The sequence below is a fragment of the Idiotropiscis lumnitzeri genome, chromosome 16 (assembly GCF_059441095.1).
Source record: "Idiotropiscis lumnitzeri isolate Australia: NSW breed Sydney's pygmy pipehorse chromosome 16, RoL_Ilum_1.0, whole genome shotgun sequence".
NCBI lineage: Eukaryota > Metazoa > Chordata > Actinopteri > Syngnathiformes > Syngnathidae > Idiotropiscis > Idiotropiscis lumnitzeri.
In genome coordinates, this window is record NC_142406.1 from 7,588,994 (window position 1) to 7,607,771 (window position 18,778).

The 18,778-nt window shown below is 37.6% G+C and overlaps 1 protein-coding gene across 1 annotated transcript in view; it reads right to left on the reverse strand.

Annotated features, from left to right (window-relative positions):
* Window positions 1-12,400, reverse strand: part of LOC148321114 (neurexophilin-1) — a 31,303-nt gene extending 18,903 nt beyond the window's left edge. Inside the window, exon 1 of the mRNA XM_088278681.1 lies at window positions 11,975-12,400. Within this exon, the coding sequence (XP_088134807.1) occupies window positions 11,975-12,028 (54 nt within the window). The 5' untranslated portion in view covers window positions 12,029-12,400. The remainder of the gene's footprint in view (window positions 1-11,974) is intronic.
* Between the last annotated feature and the right edge of the window lie 6,378 nt (window positions 12,401-18,778).

Below are 18,778 nucleotides of genomic sequence, written 5' to 3' on the forward strand. Positions count from 1 at the left end.
TCAGTTTTACACACATCCAATAAAACGGATTATAGTAGCCTATATTGTTCTGTCCAAGAGACACTCAGCTAGTGATGGAAAAATGAAGCTTCAAATCTGGTTCATGAACCAGTTGAAGTATTTTTGGACTCCTATAGATGAATTGCCATTTTAAACCCATTATTTAAACAATCAAAAATACAGCAGCTGGTTTATGAAGCAAATGTGAAGCTTCATTTTCCCATCACTAAGTGAAAGCACACTGAATTGCCATTTTTTTAAAACCTGGATTCCAACCAACAATTCCATCTAGAGGACTCAAAAAATACAACAGCTGGTTCATGAAGCAAATTTGAAGCTTCATTTTCCCATCACTACACTCAGCTGCAATAGGGTGTGGCGAGAATATGTAAATCATTAGTTTAGCCAGTTGTAAAAATGAAAATGGAAATTATACCAGACCCTATATTCTATATATATATATATATACTCAAGCTTTAACACCATTATTTGATTATTTATCAACAATTACCTTTGTCGCAAACCATGCATTTACCAGATCGTGGCTGAAGTTGGTGTTTCCCCTTGAGTGATGATTTAGCATAAAAAATACGGAAGGGCGCTGACACAAAATCAAAAGACAAGACCATCTGTAAAACCACAACATATTTATTTTCAGCTTAACGTACAAAACACCAATTTTAATCTTGAAGGTAGAAATGACTGAATTGGATCTTATTCTAAAACATTTCTGTCCATGAAAGCCACATATTTTAGATTTTTTTTTTTGTAAGTCTTGTGTTTGATGATTCATCATAAAATAGAAGTAGAAAACATACCTAAAGTCCTAAAACTAAGGATGTTGCTATCATTGACACTCAGTTCAAGCTCCCTTCAAGAAAACTGCATTACAAAGATTGCATGCAGGTTCCTATCAAATCATCAACTCAGAAGCAGCTGTCCTAATTTAGCAACACGAGTGGTTTGTGGCATTTTAATTAATCGGTGAGACATCCACAAGTCATCCTTCTTGATGGCACACTCACCCCGTATAGTGTGAGTCACTTCACCTTGCTTTGAACATGACAGCAAGAATGTCGGTGCTGCAGCAGTTAAATTATATATATGTATATATATATATATATATATATATATATTAAAAGGGCAGTAGGCTACTTCAAACCGTAACCCAAAATAATAGAGCAACTCAACCTTAAATGATGACTACTGAGAAACAATCCGGCGATCTTCTGTGACATGTGTTTCCTATTCCGTATTGCTCATACTTCTCAAAATGTTCCGCTAGTTATTTGACTGTCCAATTTCAGTGCATAGAAGCCACTTGGTGATGTGACGTGAAGTGGCTTACTGCACCCCCCAGTAGCTAATCTTTGAAATAATGACCGTAAGGTCTGACAGATCAGCCTGAGCCTTCCCCTGAGCTGTGGGCCTAACACGTGAAAAAAACAGAGCAAATCCATCAAAGTGACAGGATAAATTAAGGGCGAGACACTTCACTACCTGTAAGGAAGTACTCCTTTCAGCAGTAATTGTTTTGATAAATGTATGAGCAGAATGAAAGATGAGAGGACAGACACCTGAATGGCACATGGTGTAGAACTTCCACTATGGAGTTCTTCCACAACTTACATACTATACTTTTATATTTATATAATATATATATATATATATATATATATATATATATATATATATATATATATATATATATATATATGTTAGTGCTGTCAAGTCATTAATTTTTTTAACTAATCAATCACAAAAAATTCCATGATTAATTGCGATTAATTATATTTTCCAACTACTATTTTTTTGTGATGCATGGAACAGATATTTACTTGAATAATATCTTGGAATTGATGTAAAATCACCAAATATGAAGTATATTTAATTCAAATACTGTTATAATAGCTTCCTTTGATCTTGAATACGATCTAAATCACATGTGTCAAACTCAAGGCCCGGGGGCCAGATCTGGCCCGCAACCTCATTTTATGTGGCCCGCAAAGGGTAAATCATCTGCATCAACTTCCTGTTTCTAGCATATTTTCTTCACTTTTAACTACACTGAGATATGAGATATTGCCATTTATTTGTTACCAATCCTCCCCTTTTAAAATAAATTGAAAAATTGTTGAACAATTACTTACTAGCTTCTGATTTCAAAACTGGCTTTCCAATCAATTTATATGGGTTCACAGCCATACCGGCCCTCTGAGGGAAACCACAACTACGATGTAGCCCGTCCACAAAAATGAGTTTGACACCCTTGATCTAAATGGAGACTTCTTTTCAGGCATTTTTCTTTTAAACATTTCTCAAAACTGCCCACAAGTGCCACACTCTAGCAGTGTAAGTTTGCAAGGCCCAGTGGTAACTTGAACATGATGTTTTGTTCTGAGACATGTTAAAGATGGACAGCTAATATGGCACAACATTTGCAAAGTATGCAAATTATTCTTGAAGTAAATCAAACTGAGTTAACTGAGTTAAAAAAAATAAATAAATAAATAAAAAAAAAAAAAATATATATATATATATATATATATATATATATATATATTGGTGCAATGCTTTGGATACTCAACTAGCTTAAATAAAGTCCAGTTTTATAGCTTGTATAATCAGCACAACAGTTTCCAACAAAACACAAGGGTTTAATCAGGAATTAACCTTTTGACACGCTTAGCTAACACTAAGGGAACACGGGAGTGATGATTGTTGGAAATGGGCTTTATGTAGATATTCCATTAAAAATAAAAGGTTTGCCGCTAGAATAGCCATTTATCACATTAACAAAGTCTAGACTGTCGTTAGCTTAATTGGGGAGAAAAATTGTCCTTTTATTTTAAAAATAAGATTTTAAAGTGAGATGAACTTTTTGAACATCAATACAAGTTACTCGAAAGTTAACAAACCTTTTTCTTGTGTGCACAATGAATACACCAAAGAGTCTCAGACATTTGATTGTGTTAAAAATTTCATTTGTTTTTGTGACCCCAAAAGTACTTTGTGATTTATGAACAAGCGATATACCGTATATGTAAGCAAAATCCTGAAAGGAATTTATTACCTGTTTTTTATTGTTTTCTGACTAGAATGGTGAATTAATAAGGTCTCTTGAAAAGTGAAAATAATGACAAGCACATTTGATACCCGAGTTACAAAGGAATGAGTGTGCAGAACAGAAAGTGGTGACCAGATGAGAAAACAGTGCAAAGGGCTAAATGAAAAAAGAGAGATAAGGAAGAAATGTGCCGCCGGCACGTCTCTCACTGAAAGGTGACTCTCATCCCGCGTGATTGACAGCTGTCACACACCAACATGTTTCTTGCAGCTATTTTTCAGGCCCTACCCTATGACACGAAAATCTCCTTAGACCACCAAATTGAATTGTAATTCTGGAGATCGATACAGCCGCGATCTGCAGGGCTTCTGTAAGTCCTGTCATGTCCCCACAATGGGAAACTGATAAGGACTCAGATTGGTCTAGTCAATATTCAATGTGGGCCTCATCTAGTTAAAAAAAAAGGGAGGTAGACCTGCAATCGAATGTATTGAGCGGCGGAAACGCAACCTTCTTGCAGAGATATTGTATTTCTTATCAAGTACCTCACATGCTTCATCCCTGGGGAGCTACTTTCTCATAAAATCTAATTGTATTAAGGTTTTTAATCCAAGTGAGGTACTCGTGGGATTCTGAATTATTGACAACTGGCAAATTGCGTTTGATCAGTTCATAGTTTTATGAAAAATACTCACTAATAACTGACATCAAGTAGAAGGCCACAATAATAGGTACACGAGCATGAAGGAAATTAATTCCACTACAATAACTGTGAGAAAAATGTTAAATAATTTATAATAGATATAATAATAATATTACATTTTATAGGCATTATAGTAAATTAAGAAAATAAACACTAATAAAAGGAAATATGAATTTGAAAGCATGCCCAAGCTGACTTTGCAAGTAATCTTCGGAGTCTGACGTTTTTCCAATAAATTGATTCAAAATTAAATATTTGGCAAAAGAAGAAAGAGAGTAAAAGGGGACATCAACACTTTTTTTTTTTTTTTTTTTTTTAACAAGGATACGTTCTATGCAGGCCCACTAGTTGAAATATGGCATTGTGATTTATATTATTTGCGGAATATAAGTGAAGCAGCAAGATCCGACCGTTTTTCGACATCTGTCACATCTGTCAACTGAAAATGACATCACAGTTTCTCAGGGATCAGATCATGACCAATCCAGGCTAAGCTTCAGAAAACAATTGAGATGTACAAGTGAGAGAATTTTTGGGGAGATGACTTCCCTCTTAAAGAAGGGAACTTATTTAAAGGTAGACTTGGTTATACAAATTAGCATCTCATTTTCAACATCTCTTAACTGGCTTTAAATTTCAGTTATATTTATTCATGGGGTGATGTAAGACGCTTGTATATGCACTACGATCATCAGGAGCAATTTGGTGCTTGACGTCTCTTCAAGGATACTTCAACATCATCGCTTCAGAAGCTGGGGAATTTAGCAGAGGAAGAAAAGTGACTCAATTAACAAAGCTGGTCTCTTTTGCGTAGAATGTTTTTAACTTTAGGCCAGAGTGTCGTGTTCCGCTGCGTGCATGTTACAGTGTAATGGTGATTTGAAAAATATTTTATTTATTTATTCATTTATTTATTTACCTGTCTGTTAAACAGCATCTAACCTAAACCAAGTAAAGAGTATGCTCTGGATTTAGGCTCCGAACTATATTTTATCTTTGTTGAAAATATAGGACAGTCATTAAATGGTTAAAAAAAATTAAGATGTCAGCACTCACGGGATTTTTTTAGGGCTAATTCTTAAAATGTACAGTGTGTACTACGATTGCATATTTATGATTTGCTAAAAAATTAACATAAACTTGCCAATAAACTTCATTTGCTGTTTAGCTGCCAGTCAGATGTAAATGAAATAATTAATGTTTTAATGACACATTTATGCATTTAGCATAAATAAATCCAATGGATATAAATGACTTATGAACATGTGACCTTATTCAATATTAATAACTCCAATATATATGATATTGACTTAGAAAATGACTACATTTTATGTATTTCAGCTCATGAAGACCAATGCAATTCTTACAATTCTGAACCAAACTACCACTTCGACTATGTTCTTTTTGTGGCAATCTTAAAACAGAAGCTGAGAAAACAGGAGCCAACAGAATCCCCAAAGCATATTTGCTGAGGTGTTCTTGATTAGCGCAGTCGAAATTGTACATTACTTAACTTCCGGTGCCATAAAATTATGCAAAAGTAAGTGAGAAAACACACAATGACTGAGACATAACAACAGAACACAAACATTAATGATAAAATATGCAATGAGCTTTGTAGAGGAAGGCTGTAACTATTTACAAGTGCAGCAAGGCATGCTGGGAATTTCCTTCATATTATATATTAACTAAATCTATTGAAATATTTCCGTAAACCTAATAGAAAGTAATTTCATCAATTCCAACTAAATAAATCCACCGCTTGCCATATTTCAACTGCATTCATATGTTTTAACTGAAAAGTAAATCCGTAAAAATGCTTCAAAATTAACAAGGCCATGAGTGAGGCATTTTCGAAAGCAGAAAAGCAATTTTCAAAATACATCGTACACACTGAACTGAACTACACACAACTTAGTTTTGGATTACCCTTTAAAGGCCTCGTTCATCATTTCTATTTTGTTCAGACTTTTTCCTCAAAGTCATCCATATATGTCTGTGCAGTGTGGTGGCAGGCGTCGCATGGCCGGTCATTGTAACATAACAGTAAGGGAAGATCAAAAGGGGACGATCACGGACATGGCTGAAATTCCCACCAGTGGGTGCTCTGACTGTCGCGGTGAGCAGTAGACACCATTCCGATGGAAGAAGCAACGCTGCCAAGGCAGTGGAGGAAAACATTTCCTCCTTCACTCCCGATGCCTTCCCTATCGTCCCCTCGGGAGTGCAATATCGCAGCCTGCTCTCTTTCACTGGTCAGCCAAGCCAGTCATCAGGTTAGAAAGCAGGGCGATCCATCACTGTGCTAGTGCAAATCCACTTCGTGGATTGCCGAATTTAGTCAGTGCCAGAACTCGTGTTACGTTCCGTGTGCCTCTCCACAGCTAATGGCAAAATATAACCAACAATGAACCGGAAGAATTTTTCATGTCATGTGTACTACTTAGTCATGAAAAGCATAAAAATCATTCAGTGGATGAATTGTAATAGTCATAGTACACCAAATCCCTTCTGATTTCTGGCAAAAGACAGGTTGCACCTTGCTCGCTTGACCCGAATGATACTAATGAAGGTTATTAAATAAAACAGCAGTTCCAAAAATTATATACAAAAATCATTTTTGCACAGCATTAGTGTGACACTTTGCAGCATTCACAAAATTGGAAGCAAAATCTTTAGTTGCATAATAGCATTATTGTTAATGTTTGTTTCCAGGCCCAAATTGGTAATCTGAATATTATGATATTCCAACCCGCATATTATTATTATTATTATTATTATTATTATTATTATTATTATTATCATTATTATTATCATTATCATTATTATTATTATTATTATTATTATTATTATCCGGCGTGTGGACTTGTTTTAAAACCAGCAATTTCAGTGCATTTGCATCATTTAAATCTCACTCACTCTGCATTCAGTATATATAGCACAAACTGCACTAATTTGTTGCTAAAGGTATCTCTAAATCACAATTATTTAACACACCATTAGAAACATCACGATAAATATATTACACTCTGTCTGTACAAAATAACGAGAAGTCACGTTAACAACTTAAGTGTTGCTGGTGTTACAGCATTTGATAAATCAGCCTTATGTATAACGATTCTGTTCTTTCTCATGTTTAGTACACATGCTTAATGGTCTTTTTTTGTCTTTTTGTCTATTTCAACTATTCATACTTCACTAATCGTGATCTTGTAAGCACATTCAATGCTAATTTTCATTTATGACTCCATGGCTGAAAATAAAATGAAAATGTTTCTAGACATCGATGCCAGACTGCCATTTCGAAAAAAAAAAAAAGTGTTGAAAAAGAGTGCTGCATCATTTCAGCTTTCGACGAATATGGCAGACACCCGAGCTACTTGAGTACCTGGACATGTAAAGAAGGTTGGGATAAGGTTATCTAATGGTTTTCCACCTTCAGAGACTCTTCTATCTCTGGACTGCTTCAAAGTGCTGTTATCAAGGTGCCATACGCTTTTTTTTTTTTTTGCCATAAAAGGATTGGAAAGGGAAGTGAGCGAGTGGGCTTGGATATCTGGAGCCTCTCTACCTGGGTTTGCTGATATTTTTTTTTGTTTGTTTTTTTTTTGGGGGGGGGAGCGGGCCCTTAAACAAGCGAGCTCCATCGCTGACCTCTGAACTGTGAACACGATTGAAAATCTGGACGGATGAGAGAATAGAAGCTTGCGTCATTAATCATAGATGCCGGCTGCTTCCCCACGCACACCCACAAAACACCCACACAGACAGTTATGTTGACTTATATTTGCAAGGAGATTCCTCTCCATTTCAACCCTCAGAGATCCAAATCTCAGCCAGATTTTTCTCATTTGCCCCCCATCTGGATGTGAAATATCGTAGCCGCAATGAAACAAAAAAAAGGGAACACAGGATCTTAGAGTGCTGATCTCGACAGTCTGTAGGCTACTATTATCATTGGCTTAATAGCAAGCTACCAAGGTCAAATGTTGTTTTGGGATGTTTGCGGGGTGGATGTGAACGCCCCTGGGGAGGCAGCTCTCGGATCAGACGGCCCTGGACTCACAGACCAGAGATCACACAGGTTACGGTTCACGTGGTGTAAAGCACTACAACAACCTTGATGTGTCAACTCTAAAAAATGATCATAGATTTGGGCTGAAGTTTGAAAGCCTCCTAGCTAAAATGCAAACTTAAAGCAAAATTTAAAAACAAACAAAAAAAACAAAACATATTTGGTGGCACAGCCGTTGAGTTAGCTAAGGGGAGTACAATAAAGCAATTGTCAGATAATGTGATTTGTGTGAAATTGGAACACGCTCGCCTGATTATTTTGTCATTATGATTCATGCATTATTACTTCCGTCAAGGGGGTTTTTGTTTTTCATTACCGCTTCATGTTGTTTTTTTTCTTTATTTAATTTCTCAGTGAATAATACTGTAGGGTACATACATTAAAGTATGTCAATTTTAATACTTTTGAATAAAATAATTAAAAATGTAATTTCTTATTCACCATGATATTTGACACAGAGTAAATAATAGTCTCTTGCAGGTTAGTACAACATAAATTTATTAGTTATCAAAGTTGAGAATCAGTGTTGTTTGAATTTAGGTTGTGTTCTGCTTAGCTTCTTTTTACACTTGCATGGCATGTTATTGCATAGCAGGTAAATACAAAATTAAATTTGTTTTATACCTTTATCATGCATCATTAACACTGCGGGTTTTATTGTCTAAATATTGACGAGTCCATTATTTCAGATGGAGAAATGGTTTCACGTTACAATCCAGCTTCGCTGCATGGAGTGCGTTTTTAAATGATTAAATGAATGCAAGAGAGTCATGGATACATTCATCAAACAGCTGTCATCTTCATTGCATTTGATCTGATTTGTGCTATTTGGAATGACATTAAGAAACAACAGATCAACTGCTATAAAACTAATAATGACCTTTTTGAAGAGCACCGTGGCATTTTAAACTGGACTGATCAAGTCCGATCCTCATACACGATCTCCTTGGACTTTGGTGCACCCAATGATCTCTCTTTTAAGACCCACTACATGGAGAGATAGCATGCAAGAGAGTAGAGGAACGTAACTGAGCCGCGGACAATCAAACTGCAAAGGCTGCAGGAGGAATGAAATTATTTTGACTTGACTTGGATCACTCGAGCAGTCAGGCTTAATAAGGCCTATATACTAAAATTAATTATATTGGCTGCCTAGTTTGGTCACATGTAACCAGTAATCAATAATACCAGGTGTGAAATTGCGAACATAAATCAAATGGAATTAAAATGAGACGTGGTTGTCTTCATATTTCTAACAGATTGATTGACGTTGAAATAACACGAGGCAATCCCGGTTCTTTGCTGAGACGTCACAGAGAACTTGACAAATGTGTTGTTTTCTGTGATAATGTTACTTGCCGCACGGTGGATTAGTGTTGATGAGTGAATCTCCCTGTGTTGCTTTTCTCTGAGTATATACTCTGTAGGTGTGAATTTTACCTGGGTTGGTTTTATTAGACCAAGCCTACATGAATAAACTACAACCATGAATAAATGACGTTGCTTAAACCCAAGTAAATGAAATTGGACCTAATCCTAGTCATTCAGTTAAATTAACCATATTAAATTAGATAAACCAATACAATTGCTTCATGCTAAACCGTTTAATTATGTGGAATTTTTTTTCCAAGTTCATGCTGCCTAAACAGCTAATTAACTCCCCGATGCAAGCGGAAAATTAGGAAAAAAAACATTAAACAAAATGTTCCTTATCAACATCAAGGTAGGGGTAAAGAAAACTAAGTTGATGAACATGTGGACAGCTGAGCCAATGAATAGTTTTTTTTTTCCCAGTAAAAGAGTAAACAAAGAGCATAAGAAAAGCACAAAACCCTTTATGTTGTTTGATCTGAAAAGGTGTGGAAAGAGGCGGTGGGGTGGGCTGAGGTGGGGGTGTCACGCCGTATGAACTGTGCTTTCGAAGTACAGTAAGTGTGAGTCCCCACTCTTCGGGTCGCGTGTGGCTGCTTGAATCTGCAGGCCACATTTGCACTGTTTGATAATCGCAATTTAATGTAACTTCCATCACTTGTGCACCCCCCCCCCCCCCCCCCCCCCGGGCCCAATGACAGCGGTACAGTGGGTGTTGCTAAACAAAGACCCCCCGACGTGCTTGAGTTCTTTACTCATCCGATGGAAAGTGATCGAGGCACTAAAGGTTTAAATGTTTATTTGTATTGTATTTGTGATTCTTACAGGGGGATGTGGCAGTCATTAGATGATGGGAAAATATGATGCGGAAAATTGTGTAAATGAGTAAGTTGTGAAAAGAGGTTCTATTTTAAATGAGAAAAAGAAAATGAAAAAAATTCCAAAATAAATAAACAGTGGCGTTAATACAATGGTATTGCTTTTGTCAACCCTGCAAGAACAATGAATTAACACTGATACAATTCATATCGGAAATTATAACAAAGAATAGAAAATACTAACGTGTGAAAGGTTTGTGTGATAAACAAATAGTGATATGGAACAACTCATGATAACACCAGACAGGAGTTGGTTGCCCGGGAATAATGAGCCTTCTTAATTTAATAGTGAACTCATAGGTGAGTGACCCACTCTGTTTTACAGACTGCTCAGGCTGTCTACCTGGGCTTGAGCTGTTATCGAGGTCAAGGTACGGATCTCGGACAAGAGGCTTAAGGAAAGACAAGTGTCTTTAACATGAATTAAAAGCATCAAAGTTCAGGTTTAATCCTTGCTGCTGCGGATAAGGCAGCCTGTTCCCGTGCAGCACAAAAGACTCCGTGCTGTCAGTGTGTGTGTCAGTGTGTGTAGGTGTGGCTGTGCACGTGTGTACATTTCTTTAACTACACGTATTTCAGGGTGAATAGGATTTTTGGGGATATTTTTTTGGGGGGTGGGGGGGAATTTTCTTCTTATTTTTTTCTTATTGTTATTTGGAGTGCCCGGAAATAACATGTGAACCTCAGAAGCAAATCTAAATGATTTTTTTTTTCTCTAAAATTGTGCTTTTGAAGAAGACAGGCAAGCGTGTGAGGCTTTCAAACGATGCAGAGCAAAAAATCAGATTTAGCCCATTTTATTAAATGATAATTCATTTAAAGAAGCATGTAGTATTTAGAAATTACACGTGTATGTTACAAGGGGACAAATAGAAAGTAGCAGATTTGTATTTGTATGTTTATTAATGTATTTATGGTATGTTTATTTTATAGATTTTTTTAAAGTCTGTTTAAAATTAGGTGTATTAAAAAATGTACAAAAATGTACCAAAAACACAATAATTAAATTATTTGTTTACATTTAAATAATAAAAATAATAATAAACCATTAATTTGTGAATCTTCAAGACAAACGCACAGTAGAACAATTCACAGAAAGTAATCACAATAACACTTTGAAATTCAATCGTTGATAATAAAAAATAAATAAAAAAAAGGTAAAACCTTGCATCTATTGTCACTTAATTAAACTTGTTGTGAGTGTTCTCTATAATTGTTCAAGTTCCAATAGGAGATTTGCACTCTGCCAAATAGCATTATAATGATTAATTATTGTTTCTGTGATATATTCTGGAAGAAGAAAAAATGCCAACAACATTAAAAAATGAATAGTGGGATTCCAGTCTAATCTGCTCTCGAGTGTCTTCTGTCCATCAAAGCAACAAAAGGGAAGCGGCATCAACATTTGGTTTGTTATGGCGCCCCCGTGAGACGGCCTGACATCGCGGTTATTATCAGAGTGTAATGTAACCCACGCCCCCCCCCACGGTATCCCCCCCCCCCAAAAAAGAAAAAAGTTTACGTTATATTTTATTCCTCTTCCACTTTTTACTGAATATAAGTGGATACGATCCAATTTATGGAGCTGCATTTTGCGCATACACTCTTAAAAAAGTAAATAAATCCTAACTACTATCAAATTAAAGTATATAATAATAACTGAGATTTAAAAAAAAAAAAAGGAGTGAAAATAAGCGCATCCAATTAATACAATAAGTGCTTCTTATTTTGGCGAACGCGTCCGACTGAGACAACTAAAATAAAGTACACCTGCCCCCCATTTTAGCATGAAACGAAAGTGTCTCATTTAACATTTAATTATAACTATCACAAAAAAAAAAAAGTTTGGTCAAGACATAGTATGCAAATGTCCGACTCACCAGGTAAATTGCAGGCGTGAGGACGAACACGGCGCACCAACACGTCCCCTGCATCCTCCAGCAGCTCAAACTTCCACAAATTTCCTTCGGAAACTATTCGCAACTCGGACCATAAATCCACCCGGTGTCTACCTCACTGCACGGTCAAGTCCTTAAGCAGTCGGGGTAAGGAGAACACGGTGCAACCCATGACCGCAGGTTGTGCTTGAAGGGATGCAAGAGGCGAGCGAGGATGGGTGCAAAGCGGAGCAGCAGGCGGTGTGCTTAAAAAAAAATATCAACTCTTGGCGCTGCAAACAGTTATTGGAGTGTTAATCCAGGTGTAAAAAAAAAAAGAGAGAGCGCGGTGGTCATAGTCGGGTGCAGGTTCGGCTTCTGATTGTCTGGCTGCCGGTGATGTGGAGGCGACACAAGGGAGCTTTGCGCTTTATATCGCGCGCCTTCAACACAATCGGAGAGTTTCTCACTCAAGGGTGTGGGGGGGGGGGGGGTCGAGTGGGGAGGGAAAAGGGGAGGGCGTGAAGGGGCAAAGAGAAATCAAATGCAAACAGATTTCGTCAAAAGTCAGAAGAAGACGTTGACAGGGTGTTTGCTTTGTAAAATAAAACTTGATCACTTTTATTGAAAAGGGGAAATAAACCCAGACATAATCCTGTGCAATATAATTGAAGCATTTTGAATAATTATGCATTTGATTGGTCATTTCTTGAGTATGCATTGCAGGAGTTCTTCACATTTGATCTTTGTGGATGCTTGCATGCCACAACACTGAAAATACTTTCACAGTTTGTATAGTTAAGTCTTCCAGTAATAAAAGTAATTGAGTACAGCAACAACACCCCTGTTCCTAAGAGGAACACTTATTAACTGATTCAAAAGACACATTTTGGGCTAACAAAATAGGTGAATGAAACAAGTTACTGTGATTAATGTCTGAACAAACACATTTTCACTATCAATAAACAATTTCCCCAACCTGCTTATTATGTACTGCGGCAACTTCAATCAATGTTGATGAAGCAGAGATGTTCAGTAATTGGATTGTCAATCAGCTAACTCCATGAAGTGTGTCAATACACAAACATAATTGACAATACCACAGTCTCATTTTTTTTATTGAAGGAAAAATCACTATTTAGTATATGTATGTATAAAGGTGGACATTTTCAAATAGCGTGTTTTGCATTATTTTCATTCAACGCACCAACGATGAGCACGCACATGCATTACATAGGAAACCCAGCTTTCCATTTATTTATTAGGATTAATGTGATTGGTCGATGATTGGAATTCTGCGTATAGTGCACAAGCATATATTTCAAATATTTTTGGATAACTTAATTTGCGGCTTGGCGCTATACGTGTTCAATTCAATCACACACAAGTGTGGATAATTTGTTACAGATTCAGTCGATTCTTACCTGACTTTAAGGGACTGATTATTATTAGGTTTTAAGGGCAGGTCATCAATATATAGCATAAAGTAACTTGAGCGAAATTTAAAATGCAACATTCATGAGAAAAATTACTCAATGGCGGATTGTTGATATAATTACACAGTATTTCGAATATATAACAACAACAATGACAATATTAATGATTATATGAATGATAAAGTGTCTTTACATGCATTTGCAAGCAGTGTCTAATTATGTTATTACATATTTGCTACATTAAGCGCCACTCTTTTTGATCTGTTACTCGAGGTGCATCGTGTAAGGACAGCACCTTTACAGAGGACCGGTTTGCCCGCCCCGTACAGTACGTGTTCATGCTGGTGAATGCTTTTTGTCTCCCATTCATCAGCCCACCCTGAGAGCAGAAGCAAGACAAGGTGAGTAAAGTTTGCTCTATTGCCGACTGTGTGTCCCTAGGTTGGGGATAGATAGCATCCGTTTTGTCACAGAACAGAGAGGGTGGCAAGAGGAGCAGAGAAAAAAAAAAAAACAACACAGAAGCGGACTTTAATAAATCCCCTCACAGCCTTATTGCTACAACGCTTGAAGTGCTCTTGTATTTTGGTCATAACTCAGTCAGCCTGGCTGATGGGATCCTGCGCTGAATGGTCCAGATAGCCTTCACAGGCACAGCATGACATGTAGAGCCTGAACAAGGGGGGGATAAATCACAAGGGGTTGGCTTACTTCCATTGAGGGGCTGCAATGAAGGACAATATAGGCTACATTTCAGGGGCTGATGTGCCACCATTAATTTAAAGTATGCAATTCAATTCATAGCAAGTTGAGAGTTTTAACACAGGCATCAAAATGAACCATGTAAATATATATATATATATATATATATAGTAAAATGACAAAACCACATATCCGTCCTTGAATGGTATCGCACTCGAGCTATAGAAGGAAATGCACTATAAATAAAGTTTTATTGTATTATTGAAAAGTATTGGGCAGCACGGTGGATGACTGGTTAGCACGATGGCCTCAAAGTGCATAGGTCGTGGGTTTGTCTCTAGGTATGAGTGTGAGTGTGGATGGTTGTTTGTCCATGTGTGCCCTGAGATTGGCTGGCAACCAGTTCAGGGTGTACCCCGCCTACTGCCCAAAGGCAGCTGGGGTAGGCTCCAGCACCCCCTGCGACTCTTGTGAGGACAAGCGGTACAGATAATGGATGGATGGATGTATTGTATTGTTTTGTATTGTATTGTATTGTATAAGTATCGACAAGTCTTCCATTGGAGAGATGCACACCCCCTACTAAACATCCACAGCAATCTTTGATTGGATTTCCTATCTAAAATGTGGGAAGTCAAGCCATCTCCGGTCGATCAAGGGCCGTCGTTCTGACTGTTTATGATGTCTCACTCCTCCAAAACATCTGATTTCAAATGTTCAGGATTAGATGTCTCGTTATCAGGATTCTTCAGAAACATCTAAAACAAGCAAGATGGCAGCACTCGAGGACGAGGTATGGTGACCTCTGTTTTTAAGTTATGGTGCCTTTAGTAAACTTATACAGGTCATTCATAGAAATGTGCTGGAAATTTAAGAAATTTGCAATCATTTCAAAATACATTCACCAATCCTTGTTTTACGGCCTCCTCTGTTCTGGGTCACCAGTGATGTTGACCTGAAGCCTATCCCAGAGGATACCTTGGACTGGTCGTCAGTTAATCTCATTTATAAAGTAGTCATACATCATATATCGAACACAGTTCACACATGGTGCATGACTAACATTTTCTACCTAGCATGCACACAAACAAAACATGCACACCTGACACAGAGATGGCCCAACTACGTATCGAAGATGATTCTCTTCCTGTGAGATTAATCAAATGCTTGACTTGAATAACACTTATTATAATCCCTCAAGGGGATTGATTTTGTTGTACTTGACTAAAATTTTAATTTAATTTTTTTAGTAATTTTTTTTTTCAGTATTTATTATTATTTTATTACTAGTATAATGTACATACATTCATTATAAATTCATATATACTGTGTAATACAGTTATTATAGTACATCGTTCTTTAGCTTTGATTGACAGTTATATTGGCGTCACTGTGGAACTAATTTCCAGATGTTGTCAATTTTGGTAATGCCTCAACTTTTATGCAGATGTACAAGAATCATCAAAAGTGATTCATTGCATTTCAAGTTAAAGTTTTTGAATGATGAAACAATGTTTTATCAACTGTATACAACTTTGGCGAGTTGGTCGTGTTTTGCATCCATATACAATCAAATAAGATTTGCGACCACAGCTGTACAAATAGCTTTATCCCTCATACATTCCTAAAAAGGTAATATTAGAAATATTTAAAAATTTGGCACTGCACTACTCAATGATAGCCTGCATAACCATTTTTATAAAACCCAACATTTTGATTAGATCTTATTAAATATTGCCTTAGTGACTATAACAGACCGACACAGAAGTTTATTTAGACTGCAAAGTGTACTTCTTTTCACGATGAAGTGACTAGTCCGTGATAGTGTTCACATGTATAGTAAAAGAGTGAATAAAATGTAGTATTTTGCTTTGGAATGTGTTCACCATTTGTGTTGAGAGTCTGAAGGGAAGCACGAGTCTCATTGCGTTTCAGGGCTACTATAGAAGATCAGTGAAGCGCAGATGCGAAGAATTGAGCCACTGAGTTGTATCAGTGTCATATAATAGAGGCCCATTCACAAAAGCAACAGCTGAGGCTTGCCAATCAATACACACAAAAAAAGAAAGAACATGTCTTAATTCTCAATCAAACACCTGCTTCTCTTCCTCTTTTCGCCACGACATTGTCAATAGTCGAGTGTAATCAGGAGGCCAATTTGCCGATTTTTCCCAGCATACCTTTTTGGTGCCCATTCATTACTGGGCTGGAAAATTACAGTGTAGCCCGTTACTAATGGCGTGCTTTTGGGCTCCAATAGGAGGGGCGATAAGACAAGATAAAGCTGAAAGAAAGAGGATGATTGCGGAGCTGAGCGGAGTTAGTGTCCGGTGGCACGGAAATGTTCGGCTGGCTTCGCTCCATTTCCACTTGTGAGGGCAGATGTTGCTGCGAGCCCTCAGGCAAGGCAGTGACGCAGAGTGGCTGTGGCCCAACCAGCTGCCATGTCAAGTGTCATTCTGCATCCGCAGAACGGAATAAGAGTTAAACTGGGCTTGACCAGAAGGGGCAGATGGGGTGCACTTCAATGCCATGTGTGGACAACAAAAAGCCAAGCAGCCTGCAGTCACAGGCAAAGCAGCCGGCATTTTTCGGGAGGATGCGGAAGGTGGGAGGGCTGACAGAGATGAATGGCTGAGTAGCGCGCTGGCCAACGGATGCAGCTGCTGGGTATCAATTGCTTCCTCGTCACAATTAGCATGACTGCCGGCGTCAGCATCAAAAAGGATTTACAGAAACTCCAGTTCCCATTTGGCCCGTTGAGGATGTTATTTTTTCTGTCTAAACTTCGTGGACTAAAAGTGATTATCGAAGTTTTTGGTGCCTTTTTTTTCTTGCACTTATCTACAAATGTAAAGCATACTTTAGAAAAGCACGACTACATTGACATAATCCTAAATATTTTTTTTGCCACATCACATATGAAGTACACAAATATTTTACCTCGACTATCAAGCCCAAAACACATTTTCAAACTATTATTGTTGACGTGCCCACTTCAATTTTAACAAATGCTCAATTCATTTCTTTGAACCTAATTCACACGTGGGGGTTGCTTTCAACAATCTACAAAGATAAATTAATATTTATATTAATTATTATCCCTTAAAGCAGGGGTGGGCAAACTTTTTGATTGGCGGGCCACAATGGGTTCTAAAATTTGAAACAGGGGCCGGACCAGGAGCAGATGGATGGAGTGTTTTGGTAACCAAACCGCATCTGAGAAAAAAAATACATTTAATTTTAAATGAAAGTGAACAAAAGCATTACAACAATATATATGTCTTTGAAAAAGCACCGTATTTGGAAAATAAAACATCACCAAGGTTTATTCATTACATTTTTTTCAAGTTCGGCGGGCCGGATTAAAACGTTTAACGGGCCACTGCCCCCCGGCCCGTAGTTTGCTCATGCCTGCCTTAAAGGTTATCAAAGTTTCAATCTGCCTCGTTTATCATGGCAAGGTGAAGGCTGAGGAATTTTTAATGTACTCCGGTGGGTTTGACACCAATATTAACAATATGATGTGGTGTAAACCCAGCTGAAGAAACCTGTCAAATTTTAGACCCACTTCCAGATTGTTTTTTATTTAAAAAATTCTGGAAAAGGTGGTGCACATGTAGTTAAGATTGACTTTTGAAACCGGAGACTGTGAGCCAACTGCAGCCTTTGACACGGTAGACCACAGTATTCTTCTGGGTCATTTACAGCACCAGGTGGGCATTAGTGGTAGCGCACTAAAATGGTTTAGATTCTATATGACTGGCAGGACTTTTTGTGTTTCCCTAGGTTGCTCTGACTCCCGCGCTACCCCTCTAACAGCTGGTGTCCCACAAGGTTCTGTTTTGGGGCCCTTCCTTTTTTCGTTGTACCTTATGGCCCTAGGTTACATCCTACAAAAACAAGGAATTTCCAGCCATTGCTATGCGGATGCCAGTCAGACGCACTCTCCTTGAGACCACTTTTGTCCTTTCTCATGGAAATCAAAATCTGGATTAATTTAATTTCTTGAATTTCAATGAAATTAAGACAGAAGTTATCATGTTCGGTCCCAGTGGCCCTTTTACTTTCAACCGCATGTTATTCAAAGCCAACAGACTCAAACTTGGGGTTTAAACTGGATAGTGATTTTAAATTAGAGTGGCAAATCAGTTTTGTTATTAGGCAGTTGGCTAATGTGAAGCCATTTCGTTTTCAGCAGCACGTAGAAACAGTAATCCATCTAGGCTCGATTATTGGAATGCACTTTACTTTGGAGTCAGCCAGTCCTCCCTCAAGCGCCTCCAACTGGTCCAAAAAGCTGCTACTTGTCTTTTAACTGGAGCGGGAAGAGGGATCACATAACCCCAATAAATTGATTTCTGCAATGAGTTAAAATTGTTTGATGCATGACGTCGTATTTATGAATGATGACAGCTATGAGATATGTCTGCTGAGGTCAGAATCGGCGTGCCTGCAGCATATATTTTCAAACCAAACCGAGTTTACCAATTGAAGTTGAGAGCGTCTATCAAGGAGTTACCTTTTGCGTGCAACGATTTTGGCAGAGCATCTTTAATCACATTTTTGTTTGTTCTTTCTTTGAGTTTGCAGCAAAGTCATTCAGTTGAAGTGGGTTTTACAGCATGCCTTAATTGATTAGAACAGCCTGTAGGACTTCCTTTCTTGG